The sequence below is a fragment of the Artibeus jamaicensis genome, unplaced genomic scaffold (assembly GCF_021234435.1).
Source record: "Artibeus jamaicensis isolate MK-2021 breed Jamaican fruit bat unplaced genomic scaffold, CSHL_Jam_final contig_797, whole genome shotgun sequence".
Taxonomy (NCBI): domain Eukaryota; kingdom Metazoa; phylum Chordata; class Mammalia; order Chiroptera; family Phyllostomidae; genus Artibeus; species Artibeus jamaicensis.
Genome location: NW_026521977.1, coordinates 25,906,371 through 25,934,230, shown reverse-complemented (window position 1 = coordinate 25,934,230; position 27,860 = coordinate 25,906,371). Strand labels below are relative to the sequence as shown.

Sequence of the window (27,860 nt, the reverse complement as noted above, 5' to 3'; positions counted from 1 at the left end):
GCTGCTGCATAAAGGAGTCTGGAGTTCAGAGCAAAGGTGACAGATGATTCAATAGGGAAAGGACGGTGCTCTCAAGATACGGGACTGACACAACCGGCTACCAGTGTGGACATGAGCTTTGATGAACAACCTTTGATCCCTACCTCACATCATAAAGTACCTTTACCTTGAAATGGATCATAAACCTAAATGTACAACCTAAAACTATAAAACATCTAGAAGACAATACAGGAAAAGGTCTTTGTATATTTGAGAGTTAACTATTTAAACACAAGTCATAGAAAACACAAACAAAACAGAACTAATTGTTTCAAACTTCTTATCAAGAAGTTAAATCAAACAACAGAAATAAAAAGAGAAAAGACAGACAAATGTAAGGGTAATTTTGAAAAGCTAAGACAAAAAACAAAGAAAATATTTTTAACATAACGGAGTTAAAGACTACTGTATAAGAGTTCACATGAAATTAAACAACTAAATTTGAACAAAATGAACAAAATGCATACAAGAACTTTTACTTTAAAAATTAAAAGATAAAGAAATTTATATAACAACAGAGAAGTGAAAACTTTACAAGTAAACTTGTTTTATGAACATAAATTCAGAGGCAGTAGGATACAGCCAACGATGTGAGTCCTGTGGCCTCTCTCCCTGAGTTCAAATCTGGCCTCTGACTTTTGGTAAATCTCTTGGAGTTTCTTCACCTATCAAATGGGTAAATCCTATCTCATAAGGCTGTTGTGAGAATTAGGTAAGTTATTACATGTAAAGCGCTCACTATCGTACCTGGTTCTAGAACAAAATCAACAAAAGATAGCATTTATTGTTAACTCCCCAATTCTGGTGAAGATACAGGTGAAATGAGTATTTTTAGACCTTGGTTATGGCAGTGTGTATCGGCCCAAATCTGTTGGTGGATTTTTTTGGTATTTTGTATCATAGTCATTAAAATATTCATTTTCTTCTTAGTAATTCCAGTGCTAGCCATCTTTATTTAAAAAATTATCTGAATACAGAAAAGGCCTTACAGACAAAACCATACTGATAGCGGCTAAGCACTCCTGGTAACCTAAATACCCAACGGCAGAGCAGTGAGCTGTGATACACCGATCCATCCAGCCTTGACGCAACCATTTAAGTTGATGGCTATAAAAACTATGAAGTAGTTATTTTTATATAATACATTTTAAAGATCACCAATACATCTGAGTTGCAATACTATGAAATATTTACATAGAAGAAAAGCTTAACAAGGACTTACTTCCAAATACTGGCAGCTGTGGATGAGGTACTGAATAAGGTTCATTTGGGGTATCTATTCCGAATCACTGATTTATCTTTTTATTCTTGTTTCAGTACAGCGTTTTTAACCACTGAAATTTTAGTATAACGTTCGAATGTAGAAAGGCAAGTAATCTGTAAAGGAGCTCTTTTCTTCTGAAGAATATCCTGCCTAATTGCCTTGGCTTGTAGCAGGAGAAGCCAGGCTTTCCACAGAGCACCGAGGGGATACCGCTGTGTTCACCTTCCTCTGGACACCCGACCTTCCTCACGCCCCACACACAGCGTGTGCTCCCCAGCTGCACCACCCCGGGCACCTAGTACATATTTAACACATACTGGATGTGCTCCTTTAGCAACTCGACCTGTTGTATAGTATAGTGACTGTCAACTTTTGCTTAAAATTCAGCTATGAATTTGTGTATTTTAAAGGATACTCGTTTTAATAGGAAATCTTTTCTCCTCATACATAAAAAATGGCTTCAGAATATCTCAAATAAACCTGTATCATTCATGCACACTTCTTCTAAAAGTTCTTTTAGATAGAAAACTTATAAACTTTTAGATACCAGGTATAAAAGCAATGTAATTGTACATTTATTCTAACTGTATTTCATCAAACCTAAGATGTCATGTCATCGATTGTAACACGTATCCTTATTTCAGAGATGCTGAAATATGACAAAAAAGGAAGTGCTATCTTAGAAACGATGAACTAAAGCAGCTAACTGCAAAGCCGCGATGTGAGTCCACGGACTGCATGAGGGAAGTCCGGGGATGCCCACGGGCCCACCTGTCCTCACCAAACCACCTTTAATCTGCGCTCTGGCCCCGCTGGTATAATGATGTCTATAAATTCAAGTTGTAAAGCAGCATAATATTAAGCAGTGTGCATGTTGTGATGAGTAGGATACAGGAAAACCAGACGTTTCAGAACAACATAAAATAGTGGCAGTGTATTTTTAGCAGCTATGTCGTTCCTTCTTAAAAGTAATTTTCTAAAAAAATATTTAGCTGTATAATCACACATTTCAAATAAACAAACATATCAAAAATAAAACAAAATATGTTTCACGTGCTCTTGAAATATGCACATTCTACTCTGAGTCTGAGTTACCTTGCACAGCACACGTAGCCACGAAGGAGCGTGAAACCTTACCTCGGAGCTATTGATGGCCAAAGCTTGAAGAAGCAGCTTAGCAGCATCAAGATGAAGGCCATAGTGAATTAAAAGGTTGGCCAGGTTCACAAGAGGAACGTCCTGGTATTGAAGTGGAGCCAAATTCAAAGCTCTCTGAAGACAAGCAATAGCAAACGTGCTATTTCCTACTGCTCTCCAGTAGAGTCCAGCTTCATTGAGTATCAGCCAGACAGGAGCATTTGGCTGAAAAACCCCAAACACTTCACTCAGTACAAGAGTACAGTACTCGTTCTAAAAAGGATTTTCAATATATGCATTTTAGTTAGTAATTACAATTACTAATCGCTTAAATTTCCGATGTCTGAAGTAGGTGACTCACCTTATTAATAGCGTGAAATAAGAAAGACCCAATTTCTTCTTCTGGGATAGTATAGTTATTAATACGGGAAAGCAAAATCTGAAAACAGCAAAAGGGAAGACTGACTCAATTGAAAATAGCAGAGAAGACATTTGAAAATAATTTCTACAGATAGCAGCCTCTATTCGAGCTCCTCCGGAACAGCTAATTTGAACAGATATTTATAATTACATGACATGAGGTCACAGACACACCAACAGGTGTGGACCTGCTCACATGTGCGCCCTAGTTTCCTATAATTAAAAACGTTGGAAGATGCATACCCCATAGACATACTAAGGTGATCTATCATATCCCATTAAAGCCAAGCTAAGTGTCCAGAACCCAATGAGAAATTCTTCAGGAGACAACAGCATGCAACCCCTGATGCAATAAAGATCTACCTTTTCCAGCTGGGAAAGCACCCGACCCTACATTAGTCTATGGTCTTGCTGCATGTATGTAACTGTGAGGAGCTCTAAGACAGGTAACAGAGTCTATCTATCTTTGTATTCCTGGCACTCTGAACAATGCCTAGCACATATTTTTTGCCTCAGTAAATGTTTGTTGAATGTAAGTAGTAACTGTTCAACTTTAAAATTAAGTTTAATAGGAGGTTGTTGCAATGGTCTGTTTTCTCTGTAAAACAGTTATTTTTTCATTTGTACCTATGAAATGGAATGTGATATAGGATTTATAATCAGTAATAATATATTCCTAGTTACTCATAACAGAATTAAAGAAAACAACATGACAGAACTTATTTTTAAAAATGTTTCCAAAACGGTTATCAAATTTATACAAATTCCTAAGGACCTCGTATAAGCCCAAAGCAAGGTTGATAAGGCCAGGGGAAGAGAATCCTCAAGCTTTCAATTCACACAAACGTCTGAAGGGGATACAGAGTTGAACTGAGTGGGCACAAGGGCCCCCCAGAGACAGAGCGCTGCGTTCCTCATCTCGCAGCCTGTCGGTGGGAGAGCGTGTTCAGGGGTCCAGGCCAACAGCAGCCCGAGGAACACTTTCCTGGCACTCTTTCAACAGGTCACTGACTTCTTAAGGATTTCCACAATTCTTTAACTCTATCCTTCAGTTTGATCAAGGGAAAGCTCCACCACTCCTCCTATCACATTTCTGTTCCACCTAAGGAGCTTGTGAAGTCACCCAGAATGGACGGCAATGAACAGCAGCCTAAGTGAGCCTTACTTTGCGTGCATGGTCATCTGGCATTTTGGCTTTCAGATCCATGCGGACCTCTAATTCTTTGACTAAGTAGGACAGAGTCTGGCTTTTTCTGAAGTCAGTTATGGAACAGTCAGGGGTTTGGGCCTCTTCTTCTGAAGAATAATCATCACTGTTGAGTTCGTGGATCCTGGCACAAGAAAAAGGAACAAGATTCACATTTTACAAGTTTGGGTGATGTCAAGATAAAGACTTAACCTTTCGAGTCCAAGGCTGGTGCTCTCAAAGAACTGCCAGATGACAATCATGCAGATTCAAGTGCTTTGCCAAATCCATCAGCACTTGCCTGAGTCCTTTGTTTTCTGGAGGCAGAAAGTACGTTGGCAACTCTCCACCAGCAGGGACTCTCGGGTAGCTTTCTGCACAATCCGCCCTTTTGGGCCAAAGCATATCCTGTTTGTCCTAAGTAGGAAAGAACGTTTCTCATCAATTTCTTTGGATTTGGCATTTCAACACGCCTAATGAACTTTTAAAAGAACATGAGTATACTAGGATAATTAAACAATAATTTAGTTATTTTAAGATAAATGTAGACATTGTGGTTGATTGTGTAATATTCCTTCTACTGCAGATTATTAGTCTAAGATAGTAATTCCACCTGCTTTACCACATAGTGGTTCAGGTTGGACGGGCCTAACTCAGGTGAGCCAATGAAACCCAAGGAGAGGCTTGCTTGGGGCTTCTGGGAAAGAAAAGCCAGTCTTAGTTTCTTAGGCAGCATAGAAACAAAACACTTTTTGCTCTAGTTGCTGCTGGCTGTCAGGCTTTAGGATGAAAACCAGTGGCGTGATGGCAAATTTAAAAAGATGAAATAAATGGGTCACTGGTGACATCCCTGAGCCACTGAATCAACCAAACCAAAATTACGACTTATCTCTGGACTTCCTGTAATGAGAATTTTCTCTTGTTGAAGCCAATATGAGGTGAAGTTTGTGATTTGTTCCTGAAAGTACACAGTCTTATAAAATTGAAAATAGAAAAATATTTTCCCTTAACTAGGACCATTTCTACTTAATGGCAAAGTAAACTTTGCCAATGCCAAAGTTTAACAATTAATTTTGATTTGTAAAATGTTGACTTTTTCTAAATATAAAAGCTTGCTAAACTTATATCCCGATGCTATCAAACTATGGTAAATTTATTTCAAAGCGGCTATATTAATTTTGTTAGAATACAAACAAATACATTCTGAAAATTTAATAGTGAATTAAAAAAACATATGATATCTGGCATTTCCATCGACTACATACAGTTATTTCTTAGATTAGAAGCGCATCTTTACTAACTTGTTTATTATCTGCATCTTCTGCTAGGATGTAAGCTCCAGCAGAGCACGGAATTTGTGTACTAGGGTAGTAGTACCAGCCTGGTACACAGTTGGGAGCTCAATGAAAGAATGCTGATCAAAAATGTATATCCACGTAGGTACTTAGGTCCAGTCTAGACTCTTGTTAGGGGTGGTAACTGTACTCAGAGCTCAAAGCCTGGACAGAAGTCAGAAAGTCAATCTGCCCCATTTGACTGGAAAGACGTCAAGGCAGACCCAGTGCCTCAGTTATCTACCTAGCCGAATGCCTGCTGTTTGGTAGAAGCTGACGAAGTCCTGACCTGAGCTGCACTGTGCTGTACTGTGACAGGGGCCATATTCATCAGTGAGGCTGAGAGCCACTGCCTTAAAGGAGCTTGTCTGTTTGAGAAAACTCCTTCATCGCCCTCTGTTAACTTACCCTATATGCATCAGAGTCCCTGCCCCAGATCCAGAGAATAGAATGGGCTACAGGAGAAGCCTTGACCAAATCACTGATGTCACTCTGATTTGCTGGAACATCAAAGTTCACGGACATCATACTGGAGGTTGATGAATCCTCACCAAACTGGAAAATGAAAAGTTCAATCAAATTGAGAGCAGAAAAGGAGTTGTGACGAAGACTGAATCCAAAACATTTAGTGAACACTCAAAATTAGAATGAAGTCAGAACTTTTCATTATTCTCAGAGCTATGCTCCAACAGTATTCTCTCACAGATAATGATGCTTCACCAGCAACTCTCCACCAACGACGCCACTGCGTTGTTCTCCTGTCCTGTGACCTCCTTTCGACAACTGAGTCTATTTTAGGTTTAACGATTAGCTGATTTAGAAGCCTGGTTCATTATTTCGCTCCCCTACCTAGACTAAAACGATCGCTACTCTATAAAATTAATGTTCTGTGGGTCAAAGCAAGAGTCCTTAAGAGTTTAATACAGCTGTCCTTCAGGCCTTACAGACCACTGTACAATCAATTCCAAATATATATAGCCTTTCTCCAAACCAAGGTAAAACAATGTTTGATGTTCTCATAAGACTGAGTAGTTCTAAAACTCTGTTAGATAAGAGAATGGGGCCAGAATGGGACAGGGTAGGAAAGATGTGGGAAAAAGGAATGAATATGATGAGTATTCTTTGGGAAACAGAAAGGTCAGTCATGGAGGAACAGGGTACTTTCTATAAACTCTGACTTCATAAACATAATGGATAACTCAAAACCTTAAGTGACAGTCAAAAATTTTAGGGATCAAAAATACAAGGAATCAAGGAGGGGGGCAATATTACTCTTTTTTTTTAAGATTTTATTTATTTATCTTTAGAGGGGAAGAGAAGGAGAGAAATATCAATGTATGGTTGCCTCTCATGAGTCCCCTACTGGGAACTGGCCTGCAACCCAGGCACGTGCCCTGACTGGGAATCGAACCGCGATTGTGTGGTTCGCAGGCCCACACTCAATCCACTGAGCTATACCAGCCAGGGCTATTACTCTTATATACATAAAAGTTTATGTAAGAACTACAAAAGAACAAGAAGAGGACCTGAACATAATCCACGTTTTCAAAGATATCTCCACGATGGTAGCGCACAGGCTGGTCCCACTGGCAGTGTAAGCTATGCTGCTGGTTGACCAGACGGCATATCTGATGATTTCCTGAAATAAAAAAGAAAATTAAAAGTCCTAAGAAAGATCAGCAATATCAACATGATTTTCTTAGTCTAAATCATTTGTTTCAACTTGAAACAAATGATTCTTCAGAGCCTGGCAGAGCACTTACAGAGGTATTTACTCAGGAGAACATTAATTAATGGATAATTAAATTAAATCCTTCTAAGGAAGACTCGCTCCACCTACAATACATAGGGTCTCCAGATAATCACTAAGATATCTTCTGGCAATTACATTCTATGATTGTAAACATCTACTAATTACAAGAGACTTCAGACATTTCTCTGTAAAGAATTTGTGTTACATACTTCATAATCCTGTTTCAAATTACATATAAGAACTCTGGTTGCACTTCAGTACAGACAGAGAAGTAAATAATCCTAAGGACTGAACATACTCTTTACACTCCAAATAGCAAAGAAAACTTGTTAGGTGGATTGTAAAATGAATTGTGAATGGTCACATCTAAGGTTCAAAGATTAAGAGGCCTTTTAGACCTCTTAATGATAAATGATAAACACATTTATCAAGGCAGAGATGTGTAATATAAGGAATCTATGAATTTATTCTTCGGTGCCAAGCTGTCAGATCTGCTCTCTTAGGTTTAATCAAACTAAAAATTCTGGGTGTAACCAAATTACTGATCCCCTGTCAACCCAAGTTCACTTATGCCAGTGGTTATATTTTGGGCCCACAGATTAAGAGATTTTGATATGTCCTCTTCCTGGAAAAGATGTTTGCACATACACAATTCTACTTAAAATTCTGGGAAGGTTTTCAGAATTCCCTGAACCTAATCAATTGACCCAGATTAAGACCTGTTTGAGATAAATTCTAATTTAAAATCTGACTTCTCAAATAAAATGTTTGTTTTTAAGGGAGCAATAAAATGTTATTTATTTAGGCTTATTGCCAGTGTTGACTGAAGAGGTGGATGCTGTTCCTAGGGTGTGTCTGGCTTGTTTTACTGGGCGCAGGCTCCAGGTGCAGTGTCTTCAGACCAGCAGCAACAGGCATCAGGTGGGCGCTTGTTAGAAATACAGACTCACACGTCTCCTCAGACCCACTAAGTCAGAACTGCATTTTAACAAGATCTCCAAGAGACTGACTTGTACATTAAAGCTGGAGAAGTACTGATGTAAGCCACAGAGGGCAATCAACCATTCTTAAGACTCGGATCTAGAAGATTTGACTTTTACCTTAAAATGTAAATGAAAAAAAAGTCCAGGGACCAAACCAGCACTCCAGGCCTGCTGGTATACTTGCTGTGATGATACTTGATTTGAAAATCTAAGGAAGTTATAAGCACAACTTTATACTGCTTTACAACTACACGCAAGTTATGAAAGTAAAGTAAGCTAGAAGGGAATTTCTTAACCCATCTTCAGGAATCTGGATCGGTACTTACCTAACTGTGCCTCTTTTGCCATCTGTGTCTCATGGATGATGTTTCTTAGGATTTGCTCCTCTTGAATCAGCTTATGTTTCTCCAGGATCTCCTGTTGTCTCAGGTAGTGATCATGCTGCTTTTGATATTCTTTCAACTCATTCAGTGTTCGCTGGAGGGATCTTAATATTTTTAACACCAGGGAAAAGTTACAGAGCTTCAAAATTGCGAATTTTAAACATGCACAGATTTTCTGGCACTGAGCAATAATTGCTAGATTTTATTTTTCCCTTTTAACAAATAATCACTGTACCACAAGTTCAAGAACAATGAGGCTAAATAAATGCTATTGTTTTATTAAAACTTGGGGGCAAAAAAGTGGATGCAAAATTCTCCCCTTAAATACAACTACCCTGACATTAAAGAAATGGTGTGCAGGACTTTTCCTGTGCCAGAAAAGATGCATAACAATACACTATAAACTTTTACAAGTTTAACAGTTCTTGTTTCCTTCCACAAAGTGTGTCAGTTCCACTAACTCTCAAAGCCCTTCTAGAATCTTCCTTTGATTTTGCCTAAAGAGGAAGTTAAGTGTAAGGGCCACTCTACCTTGTTCTCACACTTTAACTCCTTGATTGTATAGATTTTGGGAAAAACCACAGAAATTTTACTTTAGAGAGGAATATTCTTTACCACCTGGTATCATATCAAATCAGCTGCCTGATTATATTTAGTCACAAAAATCTTATTACCTATTAAACTATAATATATGGAGATTTAGGAGCTGTACAGATTGCATTAAAGAGAACCAACTTGATTCTTAAGAGCATAATATTGGAAGAAGCTCAGCCAGGAAAAGTTCTGATCAGGTATAATAGAAGCCAGGTGTAAACAAGGAAGCTATCATTCTCTCTTTTCCACTACATAATGCTTTAAACCAGGGGCGTCAAATTCATTTTCACCGGGGGCCACACCAGCCGCATGTAGAGCTCCTGGCTCACAGTTTAAGGAGCAGTCACATTTACACAGTCCTTTCCGGGGGAAAATGAGTTTGACACCCCTGCCTTAGACTGGAAAGTAAGCAAATAGAAAAGTTCAGTGAGTTCCAAATCATCATTTAATCCTCTAATAATCCAAGTAGACTCAAAACACTAAGCGATGAACAACTCATTTCTGAGTTATGTGGTGCTTCTTAATTGGCCCTATATTTATGGAATCAAATATTTTTATTAAGTATCCTGCAAAGACCAAGTACAATAGAATTCCATTACTGCACAACTTATACAAATTTGACTATAATGTGGGCAAAATAATGTCTATTATCCTCACTTAACCAACAACAGCCAGACCCTAGGATTCAAAAGAAAGGAAGATCAAATATTGCACGTGCAAGTGGTGTTCGTGACACTGTGTTCTGTGGATATAAAACCATACTGAACAGACTTTCTGAGTAGCCAGCAGCACAACCCCTCCATGTGACTTCGCAGAAGTAACTGATGTTCAAACATAAAGCTCTAAATGACAGCATTTACTGCAAACATTTTCCAGTTCCTAGAGTCCATGCTATTAAAGAGATTTCTCTGTACCACTGCTAACTTGTACTAAACCTCGTAGATATGGAGAAAAGGGATAGGACTAGCAGTAGTGAAAATGTGCTTTTTAAAATTCCAGTGAACAGCCCTGGCTGGTGTGATTCAGTGGACTGAGTGCTGGCCTTCAAATCAAAGGGTCACCAGTTCACTTAGTCTAGGGTACACCCCTGGGTTGCAGGACAGGTCCCTGGTAGGGGGTACACAAGAGGCAACCTCACATTGATGCTTTTCTCCCTCTCCCTCCCACTCTCTAGAAATAAATAAATAAATAAAAACAAATCTTTAATAAAAAATAAAATTCCAATGAACAAATTAACACCGATATCACCATCTACAGGTCTAACCTAAGGTTTTATGGTGCTAGTGCTTCAGGGACAGTTTTCCTCCCAATTACCTATGTTGAGCTTCCAATTTTTGTTCCAGTTTTTGCTGACACAGGACAGCATGCTTCCTCTTTATAGCCTGCTCAAACCCAGGTTTGGCCTGCAAAGCATGGTCGTAACAGAGCACTGAGTGGTTATACTCCCCAAGCATCTGAAAGGAGAAAGCAAACACACACACAGGCACACACGAAAAATGTTAGGCAGTCTGTCTGCATCTTTCCAAATCCCTTAATAATTCATGAGATGACACCAGTATCTCACTCTACAATGAATATTATTTTGACCAGTGGCCAAATCTCCACAACATGAAAACATGCTATAGGATGGCTTACTTGGAAGGTATCGCTATCTTAAAAGGTATACTATGTAGAAATTTGATAAGCCTATCAATGTAATTATTCTTCCTTTTTTGTAGAGGCTAGGAAAATTATAATACATTTCTATCCCCTTTCCCTTGTTTGGACCAAAAGAGGAAGGGAAAAGGGTATTTTCAATTGAGGGAACCCCCCCTGCCCTGCCCAGCAACTAGTATAGTTCATGAAAAACAAAAAAAAAAATGTATTTACTGCATATATATTTCCCAAAGTGTAATAGCTGGTGAAGAAGTCACTGTCGTCCAGGGCTGCGTGGACCACGACAGCAGCATCAGCAGAGAAGTGTGCTCTGTGCAGAACGTTGGCCAAGTTGACCAGGGCGATGTCTTTATTGTGCCTGCAAGGGAAGGAGAGAACAACGAAGGGGAGGAATGAAGCCTGTGCGCCACGACGTGCACCACTATCCGACCGGGGAAATCACAGTCACAGTCGCTGAGCTCAGGGACAGAACTGAGCACACTCGCAGATGGAGAAGAGAATTGACAACAACCCCAATGTTTCGTTTTTGCATAACTGATAATACTCAATCTGATAGCTACAAATTCTGCCACAAAAATAAGGGCTGGCAGACGTTTTATGATTTTAAAATGTATCTAGGACTTATATTTGTTTTGAGAAAAATTGAATTTATGATAATGTCTCCAGTCGAGGTCCTTGCATTCAAGTCTCAAGTGGGTCAGGGGGCATCTACGTTATGTATTTTCCCCCTCATGGAAATCAGAAGTATATTATGCTATTTTCACTTTGAAGTCTTTGAAATCTGTCATTTTTTGTGATGGGACTAATTTCTTTGAAAAGGAATGAAGGAGAGTGTATAAGTACAGCACTACGCTTCCTCTGACTGTTTCTTTAATGAGTTGTTTAAAAGCCCATGCCACATGGAAAATCAGAAGGCGTGCAGGGGAGGAAACCTACCTGGAAGAGAAGTGAAGGGCTCGCATGGCGCATTCTACCACCTGATACGGCTCATTCTTTATTCTCCAGTAAAATGAAGCCATGTTGTACAGTACCCATGAGGAAGAGTTCTGGAAATGAAACAAATAAAATGACAATCCAGCACAGTTCAAGACAGTTTCTTCAATTCAGAATGTTCAAAGTTCCAGAAGTTTAAGATGAAGAGACAGACTCACAGTAGCGACAAAGCATAAGACAAGGTACTAATAAACTACACCTGTGAAAAGAGCCTCCGGGCCGCCAGCTATGCAGGTGCCTTAGGGTGTGATCCACAGAGCAGACTGACCAATTACAGGCGATCATTCCAAGGAGGAAACAAAACTGAAAAGCCCCCCACACGGGCTGTAATTCATTGGGCCTTAGTTATTTCAAGACTTTAGGAGTTAGGGCTTCGCCTACTTAGAGATGCCCGCTGCTCTAACATGAAATTGCTGAAATGAACACATTTCAAAGTTTCCTATTTATTTACCATCTGAGTGAAGGTACATACGTAAGCAAACGACAGGCTTATGCTTTTGTGACAGATAAATTTTGTCATTTTCCCATGTATGTTTAAAATCGAAGTCAAACCTTCCCACTACAATACATTGATAGTAAGTGTGTTATTTAGTCAATTTACAAAGGAGTTCATGTAGGTTTGCTCCTTTTGTGCCTTAGACCTTCATGCCCTTAACACACATACATGGAGTTTCAACCACACAGACGTCAAAGCACTAAACCGGACCGTGTCAAAACCTCAGTGTAGATAGACTTCCGCCAAGATGGAGACGTAGATGGAGGATCCACCTCGCCTCTGCGCACAACCAAATCTAAGAACAACTATTTTTTAACAGCAGTCACAACCAAGCCACACGGAAAATCGACAATACGGAGTCCAAAGGACAACTAGATACTCGGCTGGACCGGTACGAGGGAGAGAGGCCAGCAGCGGAGCAGGTTAGCAAGAAAAAATTCCCGGGGCGGTGCGCGGTGCGCGCAGGCAACCGAGGACGCTGATCGCCAGCGAGCTGGCTGCCGGAGCGCACAGGGAAGAGGCGCGGTGGGTCGGTCGGTCGGTCGCGCGCATTTACGTGCGGAGAAACCAGTGAGAAGGGAAGCCCGCGCGGTGCAGCAGGCTCGCACAATTAGGATCGGATAAACAAGCCCGAGGCATGTGAGTGACTGGATGCGCTGGGCTAGCGGAGAGGAACGCCATTGCTCCCTCTCTGACCCCGCCCCCACACACAGCGTCACAAACCAGCGACCTGGGTCGCCCCGTCCTGGTAAACAACTAAGGCTTCGCTCCGCTCACTTAACAGCATGAACAGACCAAAAATGGCTCTAGGACAACTCAGAGCCCCAGAACCGATAGACCTAAGTGATGAAGAAATAGCCAGTCTTTCAGATGCACAGTTCAAAACACTGGTTATAAGGATCCTTACAGAACTGGTTGACTTTAGTCACAAATTAGAGAAACATATGGAAGCTAAATTAATTGAAATGAATGGGGATACAAAAGATACCAATAGTAATGGAAAGAAAATTGGGACTCAAATCAAGGGAGAGAACCAGAAGGAAGAAAAAAATGATCAAGCAGAAAGGAATGAAGAAATAAGAATTCAGAAAAATGAGGAGAAGCTTAGGAACCTCCAGGACATCTTTAAACGTTCCAACATCCGAATTATAGGGGTACCAGAAGGGGGGAAAGGCACAACCACCAGTTGAAAAATTATTTGAACAAATAATAAAGGAGAATTTCCCCAAGATGGCAAAGGAAATAGACTTCCGAGAAATCCAGGAAGCTCAGAGAGTCCCAAAGAAGTTGGACCCAAGAAGGAACACACCAAGGCACATCATAATTACATTAGCCAAGATTAAAATGAAGGAGAGAATCCTAGAAGCAGCAAGAGCTAAGGGGACAGTCACCTACAAAGGAGTTCCCATCAGACTGTCAGCTGATTTCTCAAAAGAGACCTTACAGGCAAGAAGGGGCTGGACAGAGGTATTCCAAGTCATGAAAACCAAACATCTACAACCAAGATTGCTCTACCCAGCAAAACTTTCATTTAGAATGGAAGGACAGATAAAGTGCTTCTCAGATAAGACCAAATTCAAGGAGTTCATCATCACCAAGCCCTTATTATATGAAATGTTAAAGGGACTTACCTAAGAAAAAGAAGATAAAAAAGATGAACAGTGAAAGGACAGCAAACTCACAGTTATTAAGAACCACACCTAAAACAAAAGCAAACTAAGAGGATAGCTAGATCAGGAGCAGAACCATAGAAATGAAGATCTCAGGGAGGGTTAGCAACAGGGGAGTGGGAGGAGGGGAAGGGGGGAGAAGGTACAGAAAATAAGTAGCATAGACAGTAGATAGAAAATACATAGGGGGGAGGGTAAGAATAGTAGGGGGAAATACAGAATCTAAAGAATTTGAGACACATGTTCATGAACTAAAGGGGGAAATGGTGGGGGAGGGGTATGCAGGGTGGAGGGGAAGGGAGGGGGGAATAGAGCAAATGTAATGGCATAATCAATAAAAAAAATAAATTAATAAAAATTAAAAAAAAAAAAAAAAAAAAAAAAAAAAAACCTCAGTGTAAGGAAGTTTGAATCCAAGCAGAGAACTTTCAAATCCAGCACAGAAAGATGTCATAAAGTTTAAGAAAAACTGGGAAAACATATAAGACAGCTAACATTTAATATCTTTACTACATAAGGAGCTCATAAAAATGTAAACGGACCGAATGAACAAACTTACAACTAGAGACTATCAACCAAAACCACAGACAATTCAAAAATATAAAATAATGGCTAATTAGCAGGTGAAATGATGCAAAATTTAACAAAAAAAAAAACCCACAGAAGTTTAAGAGATACAAGTTGCCTTTTACAAGCTGGCAAAGCTTAAAAAGAACATGGGGACTGGCTACACTGGACACCAACTCCAGACACACTGGATAAAGCCCCAGAGGGGCTGCGTCCGCACAGGCAGCACTGCTGGGGGTGACCTGACACGTGGATGGAAAAGGCTTGAGAAGTGTGATTACCCTTTGACCCCTACAACTCCACTAGGAGAAATTTATCCTATAAGAATAACTAAATTTCAACTATACAAATGTATAAAAATAAAAATCCAAAAGTATGCAAAACAGTAATTAATCATGTTTTCAAATTTTAATTTTTACTTTAGCTTGTAGCTTTTTAAATATAATCTGATTTTTACAAGGATCAATTATTTTATTTTCAAAATAGTTATTTTTAAGATTAACACTAAGGATAATTCTGTGTTACTCAGCCTTAGACATACTATCTTCAAGGAAAGTGTATGATTTTCTTCAAGTGAAGCAATGAAGGACCTGACCACTATGTGTAGTTGGTTAAGGGTCACTATATTCTTTCGCAGTTTACTTTACTTGAGATTGAATCTCCTTTTTGATAGCCCTTTGAGAAAGTTTTCCTTCAAATGAACAGATACTTTAATTTTATCTCTTATTTTCAGACTTCAAATTGTTAACTGGAACAAAAGGAGGAATTAAACATTCTACATGAATTACTGAAAACATCAAGATAAGCCGAATACTCTAGAGTCCACACATATTAGAAGAGAAAAATGGACCTTTATAAAAATTCCTTCTGTGAGATTTCTCATACAATCTTTCCCCAAACCCACAAATGCTCTACGTCACTGTTGATCACTCCCTTCTTCTTTGGTACACACTTTCCCCTTGGCTCTCAGGACCACATTCTTCTGGACCCCCTTCCGCCTCTGCTGGCCAGCTAAATGGAGGAGGACCTGGGACTCAGAGTGGCCCCCTCTCACACTCTGGCTGTCCTTCAGAGGACCCTACCTAGCCCCATGGCTATGAATACTCCCCATTTAACAATGATTCTCTATCTGTACACTCAGCTCTGCCCATTCCTGAAATTCTAGACTCACACAGATTTCAAATCCAACATGGCCAAAATAGATCTCTATCTTCTCTTTACTTAGCCAATCTTTTTCTTCCTTCAAGTTGCTCAAGCCAAAAATTGGGGAATTATCCCTGATTCCCTTTTCCCTCACTCCCCATATTTAATGTATCAGCTTCTAAATGGTTCCCGAAATAGCTTAAGTCCCTCCATTTCCAATACTAACTATTCTAGTCCAAACCACCTTCACCCCTCTCTTGAACTAGTAAAGGGTATTATAAATCCTCAGCCAGTTTCCCCTTGTTACTCATCAAGTTCTGGGGATGCAATCTTTTACATTACCTTCAGAAAAACAAGATGGAGATAACTCAGCAATAAAAATAACCATGTATAATATATAGTGTATTCAAATAAACATGTAAATATACAGTGTTTTTTAATAAACTGCATGCACATAGTGTTGTAATTGCACATTGTACTTAACACCAACCACTAAAACACTGCTCAGGCTCTGCTCTGACGCTCCTCGGGCACAGGGAAGAACAAAAATGTTTTTCTAATTCCCACATCACTCTGCACGATATATTTAAATTCTCGGGCCCTGTTGTAGAATTCCCTATTTCATTTTTTTAAAAGTAGATGTTCCCTTGAAATAAAAATTACTAGAATATTTTATTGCTGGTGGTAATTTTTTCTTATTCAGAGAATAGTGATAATCTATGTATTACGTGTAGATATAGCAGAGACACCAATGTTAAATTTTCTTTCACACTCAAAATTGGTAATCAAACCTATAATCTCTGTTGTTTATATTAATATATAATTCTTTAATGAATTAGTTTAAATAAATCTTTTTAGCATCCTTTCCTGGTTAAGGGAACTATATCACCAATATTTCTCCTTAGCTTTGAACTATACAGTTTCAATGATTATAACCATAATTTAAAATCACTCTCCAGATAGAAACAAGCTAGGAAGGTGTTTCTTGAGAGTAAAATATCTCCTGTTCACACAGCCTCCTGACTGTGCAAGTCACTGATGACTCACCTTCTGTAGGCCTTCATGAATGAGGTGCCCTATGTCATCTATATTCCTTCCTAATCGTTTAGATAAATATGCGAAGACTGGATCTTCTTTAGATAGTAGAGGTGTAGAAAGATTCACTCTTTCTTGTACACCCTGAAGAAAAACACAGACAAAGGAGATTATAAAAGACTACAAGTAATTCAGTATCTTGTAACATTTATTTTGAAGGAATTTTAAGAAATACAAGACGCTTGTAAAATTATAAAGCTATTGAGGAGACGTGGAAAAAAGAGGATTTATAAGCAAGAGACTACATTTTTAAAAATGCACTAAAAAAGAGTCCCATACTCTCTACTTACTCGTAGGTGCTGGAAAGCGTGTATGCTATATGGAAGTTCTAGAATTTTAGTGCAATCGGGTTGCTCAGGGGCTGGAGGGACAGGAGATTCTGTGTCTATATAATCTTCAGGGCTGAAATCAAGAAGCAAGAAACAATGAATGTAAGACGAAGAAATGCCTAATTTCCCCCCAACTGAACCATATCCTCAGAACATCTCAACTTTACAAGCAACATTAGTTAGCACTCGTTAATGTTTCCAAACAGCTGTTGCTAGAGTCAAACATTTTGAAAGCTCAACTTAAAGGAGATAAATCAAGAGTGAGAAAGTAGGTTGGTGACAGAATGTTAAGATCAGGGACTTTTTAAAAACTAATATAACACTGCTACATTCTTTCTAAAAATGTGAAATCAATTTACATTTCTATTGACAGTCTCTCTACATTTTTTATCAGTTACTGATTTTTATATATTTTTTCAGTTTGAGAGATGAAAATTATCTAAATGTTTTAATTTGTACTTCCTTGATCATTATTGAGAAATATGTTCTCTACATGTTTGCTATCTACTTGTATTTCTTGTACTCTAAGTCCTCCAATTTTCTGCTGTGGTATTAAGAATTTTCAATTGATATGTAAGAATTCTACACGTACTATGTACTTTGAACTTTAAAATGTTAATAAACTTATCTGTGACTGAAGGTTACTCTCATTAGCGAAGTAATTTACTGACCTGAGAAAGGCCTGTTCGAGAAAATGTACTTTGGGGGAGGGAAGTGAATCTCTACCTGATGTCTTTGCTTTCCAAAGTTATGTATGTGCCGTCATACAGATCCAAGTCCCCCAAGGGCACCTTCGCTTTGATGCAGTCTGGGTCCTCTTTATTATGTCTTTGTTCCAATCCTGTGTCTCTGTCCTCATTCTCTTCTATGTGAATTTTTTGAGCAACTAATTGCTTCTGTTGGGAAGAAAATAACACAATACATTTTCCAATATTTCAGTCTACATAGCATGTAAGAGAAAAGAGAATTTAACATGTTAAAGAAGTCAGAGAATCCTTTATGAAGAAAGACAGGATTCTGAATATGCCATCAGTTAATTTAGTTGATATAAATTAGCTTCTCTAACCCAGTGAGAACAGTATTGAGATTTTGGGGCTATTTGTTGCCAGTGCAAAAACTGATTGAAATACCGCAACAAAACTCAGACTACCTTAACTAATTGATCATTAATGAGACTGTAAATATTTCTGATATGTTTGAGTATTTTGTGACTGTTCAAATCTATTTTCTATTAAATTAAAAAAATTGATTTGTAGAAATTTCAGGAGTAATTATATGAACTCTTTCCCTATCATTTACACATTAAGAATATGTCTTCCCAACTTGCAGCTTAATTTTTAATTTTGCTCATCATATCATTAGCTAAAGTGCTTTTAATTTAAAGATGGCCAATTCTATCAATTATTTTCTTAATTGCTTGTACTTTCTGTGTTATTGAAGGCATATATCTTTAAAAAAAGATTGTATTTATTTAGTTTTTAGAGAGCGGGAAATGAGGGATAAAGGGAGTGAGAGAGGCGTGGACAGGGTGCCTCCTGCCCCGACTGGGTCTGCAGGCTGGCACTCACGCCACTGAGCCACACCCGCCAGGGCCAAGGCGTATTTCCTATGTGCACCAAGCGGCTGGTCTAAATAAGAAACCCAGTCTGACAGTCTGAGTTTTAATCAGTGAGTTTAATTTGTTTACTATGACTGCTGATCTATTTGGATTTATTTTACCCGTATTATTTTGGGCTTTCTGCTTATTCTTTTTCTGCTTCTCTCTTTTCTTGCTTGCCCTGTGCATAACAACACTTTCTAAGTTCCTCCCTCCTCCAGAACCTTCTCTTAATCTGGTGGTTTGGAAAGTATCAATCGCATTTCTGTTACTTTAGTGCTTGCCCTTATTGTATTTTTGGTTAATTTTTTCATTAGCAAATATTTTAGTATGTTTTAAAAAGAACCAAAAAACCATTATCACATACAAAAAATAACTTAATTCCTTAATATCAAGTATCTCATTTGTGTTCAGATTCCCAATTGTTCCTTCCTTCTTTTTAAAATACAGTTTGAATCAAAATCCAGTGAAGTCAACACATACTGCAATTGGTTAATTTGCTCTTAAGTTCCTTTTAATCTATTCTCTAGTTCTTTTTTATTTTAATCCTTGTTATTTATTCGGTAAAGAAGCTGGGTCATGTGCCCTGTAGTTTGCCACTTCCCAGGACTGGGCTGATGGCATCTCCTGGGCTCGCCTTGCGCCTCCCCTGCCCTGCGGACCTCCTGAATGCTGTCTGCAGGATGCGGAGGTTCTCGGCTTTTCTGTGTCAGGGACTTTGGCGGTCTAATGAAGACAAGAGACCCCTTTTACAAAAAGTCTTTTAAAACAAAAAATAAAATATTAAATTGACAAAGGGAACTGATTCTACTGAAAAACTAATTATACTGTAGTTTGACTGGACTCCCACTTCTTTTGGCAAGACTGCTTAAAAGGTGGCAACATTCTTCAGTTTTTAATATGTGTGCTGGTAAATCTTCCAACAGGGTTTTAATTTATTCAGTTAATTTTACCTTTTCCTGAGCATGAAAAGAGTCTAACAAGCTTTACCTTCTCACTGATCATACCCCACCTCAGCTACATATTGTTAAGTTCATCTAGTTTTATCTTTTAAAATACACAAGTTGCTAAATAAATTTAGCAACTTTTCCATCAATGTTTTTACTGACCATCAAAATACAGCTTTCACTGTTTAATTTTCTTCTTGCCAAACCATGCCTTTAACTTTTTTTTTTAAGTGAGAGTCTGTGGTTAGCAAACTCTATCTCTGTATGTAAGAAAAGATCTTGCCCTGGCTGGTGTAGCTCAGTGGATTGAGCGCGGGCCTGCTAACCAGAGTATCGCGGTTCGATTCCCAGTCAGGGCACATGCCTGGGTTGCAGGCCAGTTCCCAGCAGGGGATGCATGAGAGGCAATCGTACATTGATATTTCTCTCCCTCTCTCCTTCCCTTCCTCTCTAAAGGTAAATAAATAAAATCTTAAAGGAAAAAAAAAAAGAAAACATCTTTACTTTGCCCTCACTCTTGAATTATGGTTTAAAAAATATAAACATCTAGTTTGACTGATTTCCCTTAATACACTGAGGTTATTCCTCCATTGTCTTCTGATATCTAAAAAGTCACTTCTGACATCTAAGTAATTGTTACTACTTTGTGTATGAATTGCATTATCTAGTCTTATGTCTTTAAGTCTACACACCAATGATGAACAAATTTCCATCTCCAGCCAGACCTTTACCCCGATTCCACACTTGCAGAACCAACCCCCTATTTAACATTGCCATTTTGATGTCTAAGAGATGTCAAACTTAACATTCAGAAGCCGAACTATCACTGATTTCCATAAACTCCCCAGTCCTACACATTCTTTAGTCTTCTTTATCTCAGCTAACACCAATTCCTCCTTTCAATCTCTTGGATCAAAAACCTGGAGTCATCCTTCACCCCTCATCATCTCTGTCTCCCTCTTCCCATTCCATGACCTCGGCTCTCTTAACAGTACTGCTTCCAGGTTATATCTAGTTCCCAAATTCAGAAACAGATCCTATAATTTTGGTTTGGAGTTTCTATCTCAGTAATATTCTGCCCTGAAATGAATTTCAGAAAATTGAAGATGCAATTATTGAACCATTGGACAGTTCGGTTCCTCTTGTGATCATCAGGTTTTGTTCTGTCTCCCTGTTCCGCCCCCTCCCCACCCCAATTCTTTCCATGAACAGAATGGCTCCATCCCAGTCCTCAAGCGGTTAAGGCTGGTCCTCTTCCCTTATCTCACATGGAATGCTGCCAGTCCCCTTTACTTCTCAGAGCTGCTCAGACACCACAGAGCACACCTGGCTTTTCAGACCAGCAGGTCTGTAGCTTTAGGCGCTTTCCCAACTTGGTGTTTCTGTTCCATTTCCGGTCCAGAGAGATATTTATGTTGCTTTTAGGCCTGGCTACATTTTATTCTGATTTCTATTTTATATTTTATCTGTCATTGCTGTGTATATGAAGCAAAAAGGGTATATTACATATAAACTCAATATATTACTTTAATAAAAATTAGTGAACATTTTTCATTTGCACTTCACTGACTTGATAAATGCCACTTTCCCCTTGTATATACTCAATTTAGGTCTCCTTCCTTTACATTATGTCCTCCTGCCCCCTTAAAAATGGGAGAGCATTAAAAACATACAATGTGCCTGTGCATATGCAACTTAACACTATTTTCTGCACAACTGCATCTTTTTGCACAAGCATGAAGCCTGATAAATACACCTATTGTCTTATTCCTAGTATGCATAAAAATCAACATCTCCAAATTTATAAGTGGTAAAACTGGTAGAAACAAGGTGAGAGACTATTTAAAAAATGACGAGTTATTCTAAAAGTACTACTACCTGCCCTGGCCAGTGTGGCTCAGTTAGCTGGAGTGCTGTCCTGCAGCAGAAAGGTTGCGGGTTTGATCCCCAGTCGGGGCATGTACAAGAAGGAACCAATCGATGTTTCTCTCATACGTCAACGTTTCTCTCCCTGTCTCTCTCCCTCCCTTCTACCTCTAAGATCAATAAGCATGCCCTCCGGCGAGGATTAAGAACAAACAAACAAACAAACAAACAGTACTATCACCTATGCAGAGCTGGTTAATATGTGCTACAAGCTCCTCCTTCTTAATTAACAGAAATTTTAAAAACATATAATTGTAACTATTTCTGTTGATAGGTGTACTAGTTTGAATTTATGTAAGTGAAACTCTGGATTTTTATATTATGAAAAGATGAATGGCTACCTGGTCTAACGGAAATGTCGACTTTTAAGCCAAGAGGTACAGTGTTTGCCTCTGGTTCTATCATAACTTGCTATGTGAAATCAGGCAATTCACCGTCTTCGGGTCTGTTTCCTTGCTTCTAAAACAAGGAGGATCTTCATGAGTCCTTAGCTCTTAACATTTGACTTTTGTTACTCCATATAATTTTCTAAATCTCATCTTGCAAATTGGTTTATTTTTTCTACAACTGATAGTTCTCTTAAAATGTGGATTCAATTTACACTATAACTTTTAAGCAGAGATTTTATGAGAAAAAAATCTCCAGTTTTTCAAGTAACTAATAGTTTGCTATTAAGCAAAATAAATTTATGGAAATCAATGATAGTAATAAAAAAGGGTCAGACTTTACTAGCACAAGTCAACTGCAAGTTTTCAAGGTGAAGAGTAATAAATGATTTTCACTTCAATCATAAAAACACAAAATATCCAGACCCTAATTTTTACTGCTTGGGGATTAACAATAATTACATTATTATAGTGCATCGGAACCGTTCTTCCTTTTCACATTTTACCCAAGCTCTCTGTCCGAGAGTATCCCCAAAGACCACACTCCTTCATACGTGATGGAAAAAGTTATACATGCACCCTGGCTGGTGTGGCTCAGCGCACTGCATGCTGGTCCGTGAACTGAAAGGTTGCTACTACCCAGTCAGGGCACATGCCTGGGCTGTGAGCCAGGTCCCCAGTTGGGAGCTTGAGAGAGGTAATCACTCATTGATGTTTCTCTGCCTCTTTCTCTCTTCCTTCCTCTCTTTCTCTTAAAAGAAAAAAAAAGGAACACTTATACACGGAAACTTTGTTCAAGGATATAATGAGTTAAGAACCAGGCATAAAACCTAGAGTATGGTAGCCTGTTTTTCTTATTGTTGTTCAAAAGTTACTCTAATTAGATGTTATTTTTAAAAACATGACCTAAAAGTAGTAAATTCCTGTAAAAGTCAAAGAATCAGGATTAAGTAATATGTTTAATTTTTCTTTGAACACAGTAGCTCCCATGAAATACACCAAGCTTTAGCTGCACACCACACGCCCAGGTGCCTCACCTCCAGTTCTTTGAGGTAGTTAACTGTTGTTTCTTGTCTCATTAGTATGACTAAGTCATGGGGATGCTTCAAGTTCATTGGTGAATCCACCTGCAAACAAGCATGCAATAAATAAATGAAGCTCAGATTTCACTAACATTTGTTTTGAGTCACAAAGTTTTCTTCAATATACTCTACACTATTGTTCAATCTCCATTACAATCAGTGTTAGGTGCTCAGTAAGACTCAAGGGGTATTGTAAAAGTGATCACATAAATTTCAGCAAAGACAATGACACATTCAATAGCTATCCCTTGAACTCCAATTTGAAAGGGCAAGCTTTGGAAGTAAACATTCTGACTTGACTGGTCATATTAAAAATACTTAACAAGATAAGTATTTGGCAATGAATGATTAAGTAAATTCTTTAAAAGATATTTCATACCTGTAATAATAAAAAGGGATTGTCTCGTCTTGATAGCACATTCCGTATCTCAACAAATTTGCAAGCAGTAAAAGAGAAACACTAAAAGGTCCAATTTTTGAAAGCTATAACTGAAAGATAATATAAATAACCTTGAGACTTACTTACAACTCATCTTCTCTGGGTCATAAAGCAAGCGATTATGTGGTTGAAGTAGAAAAAACGAACCCTCTTATGCTGATAGTAGGGTTTATTCTTTTCTGGACAGTCATTTGACAACATATATAAAAATGTTAAAAGTGTATATCCTTTAACCTGGAAGTAGAAACTCTAGGAAACTCCTATTGTCATTCTGAAACAAGCAGGCATGTATACACAAGGGTGCTCTTCATCACACTTTTATCTGGGGGTGGGATGGGGGGAGGAGGAAGCCACCTAAATCCATAAGGGTATAGGAAAACCCATTATTCAGTGGAATGGCATATAGAAAGCTAGATCTACTGTCATGCAAAGGTGTTCACAATGCACTGTTGACTAAAAACAATAAAAAATACTAAGTATACTATAAATTTTAAAAGAAATTGTATGTATATATTTTTATACATAAAGACATATACATGTCTGTATATGCACAAAAATAAGCTGGTTTACAATGGTGTCTTTTGGAAAGTGGAATAAAATGGAAGGGTACATTCATGCTTTTATACTACACACTTGTATATTTAATTGTTGGTGATGTACACACAACATATTTATAGGGAAAAACAATTCACACACACACACACACACACACACACACACAGCGCTTTTGAATTTCAGAAGAATCTAAGACACAGGCCTTGGAACCTAATGGGTAAGATGAAGTTCCTGCAACCTTGTAGTGTCGGTCAAATTATATATCAGCCTGGCAGGAAGTTACTCTTTGAGAAGAAACTTCCTTTTTGTAACCTCTAAGAAATTGACATCAGCTCAACTAATTGATTTTAAGAGCTAACTTTTTAGGTACGGAAAACAGCCTTGCTTAGACCTTGATGAATATGAGAAGCCATTAAAAATTATTTTAAAAAGAGGGAATAAGAACAGTATGAAATAAAGTTAGCTTTAATAATACACACTGAAACACCTGGACAATGTTAAGTGACTACAAATAAAACTTAATGTGCCTTTGCTCATTTTACCTTATTGGGGATGGCAGAGGAAAGGAACACTAGTCCTGAATAACTTCCACTTAGACTTTCATTGCAATGATCTGAACTACATCATTATCATTATCTAGTCATATAATTTTCACCCCCCATAGCATTTAAGAGGAGATCACTTTGCTGCTCTGTGGCTTCCCACTATATTGGAATTTACATTGAAACTGGATTCTGAATTTAAAAGGCACTAAAGAGATAATAGCAAGGCCTATTCATGGCCACTTGAGCTATAAATCTCTACCAAATAATCACACCTAGCAAAGGCCTATGAATAAAATGCTAGGTTTATTTCAGTAAGAGATGGACAATTTTGCTTCTCTTTTCAATAGAAGTTGAACATATTCCCAAAAGGCATTTGTAGGTGGGGCAGGGAAAGCTACCACAGTCAACTGAATTTGGACCAATTTCAATTCAAACCCATCAATCTTTTTTTTTTTTTTTACAAGATGACACATTACTTATGATACAGGACACCAAATTTTTTACAGGAGAAAATGTGAAACCTACAACCAGCGGCCAAAGTATAAAAGAACTATACATAAGGAAGGCAAAGAAAGTCTGCTTACTTTGCAACTTTGTCCATTTCTCAACAGGTAGCTATTTAAAACATGATCTTACATAAATATTTTTCAGTGAGGATTTTTAGGAAAAAATTGGGGGAGGGGAATGAAAGTGGAAGCATGATATTCCAAAACACCTAACCAATCTGATTACCAGATATTTGGAGAACTGCAAGAGGAATGAAAGAATAAGACAAGTGAAGGTTTACATTAGAGAAATATTTACAGTATAATATTAGTTTTAGATGAAAAAGGTACTAGATGACCAGGGTTCTGTCATATTTGAATAGTATGGGTTTGGCCAGCACTCAGGGATGAGGAAACACTTTTAAAACATTTCTTCGAAGCCTTTAGTTCAACAAAGACTCGGGGCTACAGGAGGATGAAGTGAGTAGCAGAAGGAAGGAGGGGGGCTGACTGACAGCTGTGTTTCTCTTTTTAACCAGCAGCAAACCGGCATGGATCTCCGACAGGTAAGGGTTGGTGGCACATGATTTACAGTGTGGCACACATTTTTAATGAGGTATCCTCAAGTTCTTAAGTTTTAGGACAAGATAATTATCCTTGGCAAATGTCAATAAGCTCGAATTTCTTTCCTTTCAAACACCCCTCTCCTCCTTAGATTATAAATACCACATCATCCACTCAACCAATAAAGGTTTGTTAAGACTATGAACCAGGCCCATTATGAGTCAATATTTGGGACCTATGTAGTCCTAGTCTATATACATTGTGAAAAGGAATGGTAATATGCTTTCAAAATCTTTAGAATTTAGAAGAGCTGGCTGTATGTTCAGGAGCAAAGGAGTGGCCGAAATGAGAAGAGGTGATGGGAGATGATTTGGCTCTGGGTGGTGGGCATACAACCAATAAACAGACCATGTATCACAGAAATGAACAGTTAAAACCTATATAATCTTATTAACCAATGTCACCCCAATAAACTAAATTAAAAAAAAGAGAGAGAGACTGTAATCCATACATGAGATCTCAAAGCACTTTATGGCTTTTTCACAAGAGACAACCCTACAAACTTCCATTACTGTACAGAACAATAAAAAACACCTATTATGACCATAAGCATTAAGGAAATGTGGAATTATTACCAATTGCTTCCACTTAAGCAGAAGAGGCAGTATGAAAGATATTTTAGGGCAAAATTTAAACTGCACAGTAAAACTAACCAAGTATTTGGAACGTCACACTCTACGAAATTCTATTATCCAAAATGATTCATTCTCTACGAGTTCCAAGTAAATAAAGTTTCCCTGTTACTGTAGTAATTTACTTTAACAGAAAAATGGCAAACCATGTAAGGCAAGTCAATTTTGTAAGAACATAATCCAATGACATATAACAGCAGTGAGTCTCTTACTCATACCAAGTTTATTTTCATATATTTCATTTCCTGCTGTCTCTAACCAAGGTGGTGTTCATATGCACATCTCAGATGTATCTCTGTAAACTCAGTGGTAGAAGAAGGAAATATCATGGTAAGAGAGTAGTTATTTCACTGCCAAATTAGATAAAAGGTGAACATTTTAAATTTAAAATAACCGATCTAAGGATAAAAACATATTTGATTCCTACAAAAGTAAGTTTTAGTCAATCACTTTCCACTGGTCCTTTATGACAGGAAATTGAACATTTCTACGCACTATTTTTTAAAAATGTTATTCAAATGAGTACATGAAAGCAATATTAACGGGGTCACACTCTTTTCCCAAAAGCAGTTTGAAAATGATGAGTGAAATCTTGCACTGTGCCACACTCATTTAAAAAATTTTCCCTTTAAGTTAGAGACTAGGGATGGAATATTTTATATCTTTTATTCAGAATTATAGATTATTTAAATACTGAGACAATATGACGGAAAACACAAATAAAAACCTTTGAAGCACCCAGGGTCTCGCCTCCACCTTAAACAACTCCCCTGAATAGGCAGGTCCAGTCTTTGCTGTCCAGTATCTGCATCCCCGTCTGTGGCAGAAGCACCTGCCTTGCTTGGCTGGAAGCAACCTTCCTCCCAAGGGAACCCTGCTCAACGATAATGATCTCTGAGATGGGACATTACTTAACAAGTGGTCAGTGGGTGCTAAAAAGACTCTACTCCAGAACATCTGTTTGAGCTTTTGGGGACAATTCAACTTTTATCATCTGGGGGCCTGGGCATGTGGTTAAAGCAGCAGAGGAATGAAGACAGAGAAAAACCTGTCCTGGTTACACTGCTTGAGCTCTTGACCAAACTGTGTCTGTAGCACTCAGAATCCGTTCAAACATCCCAATGAAAGTTTTCAATACAGAAGGTTTTTGATCCTATTTATTAAGCTTCTCATCCTAATTTTCTTTAGGCCCTCTGCCTGGGGTACCTTCTCACCCTGTTGCTCTTTTGAGAGCCTCAGTGCCTTTGCACATGCCAATTCCTCTGCTTGGATTTCACTTCTGTCCCTGTGCTTTTGGGGAAGGCCAAGTGACTTGGCTCATATAATATGAGGCCATATTTTGTAGGGCCATTCTTCTCTTTAAGTCCCTTAGTACTTTATACACACTTCCTTAACGGCATTATTATATTGTTTAACTATTACATGTCTGTCTCTCCAAAAATGTGTTTTATTTCTCTTCCAGCCCTCAGTACTTAATAAGCGTTCAGGTACATGCCTGGCACCTAACACACTGTTGACTGAGGCAATGTCTGACGTCACAGGTGTCAGGTGCCTGCCCCGTCTCCGACGGCACCGTCGCGCACTAACGGCTATCTGGACA

At 38.4% G+C, this 27,860-nt stretch overlaps 1 protein-coding gene across 4 annotated transcripts in view; it reads right to left on the bottom strand.

The window, feature by feature from the left end:
- The window catches only part of TTC17 (tetratricopeptide repeat domain 17), a 99,100-nt gene that overhangs the window by 57,778 nt on the left and 13,462 nt on the right, over window positions 1-27,860 (bottom strand). For all 4 annotated transcript variants that reach the window (XM_053673012.1, XM_053673013.1, XM_037166267.2 and 1 more), the window contains 14 exons: window positions 22,936-23,025; window positions 17,769-17,938; window positions 17,004-17,115; window positions 16,666-16,797; window positions 11,686-11,795; window positions 10,963-11,107; window positions 10,408-10,547; window positions 8,443-8,603; window positions 6,907-7,019; window positions 5,789-5,935; window positions 4,348-4,463; window positions 4,026-4,191; window positions 2,802-2,879; window positions 2,441-2,665 (listed from right to left, as the gene is read on the bottom strand). In XM_053673012.1, coding sequence (XP_053528987.1) covers window positions 2,441-2,665; window positions 2,802-2,879; window positions 4,026-4,191; window positions 4,348-4,463; window positions 5,789-5,935; window positions 6,907-7,019; window positions 8,443-8,603; window positions 10,408-10,547; window positions 10,963-11,107; window positions 11,686-11,795; window positions 16,666-16,797; window positions 17,004-17,115; window positions 17,769-17,938; window positions 22,936-23,025 — 1,905 coding nt within the window. The remainder of the gene's footprint in view (window positions 1-2,440; window positions 2,666-2,801; window positions 2,880-4,025; window positions 4,192-4,347; window positions 4,464-5,788; window positions 5,936-6,906; window positions 7,020-8,442; window positions 8,604-10,407; window positions 10,548-10,962; window positions 11,108-11,685; window positions 11,796-16,665; window positions 16,798-17,003; window positions 17,116-17,768; window positions 17,939-22,935; window positions 23,026-27,860) is intronic.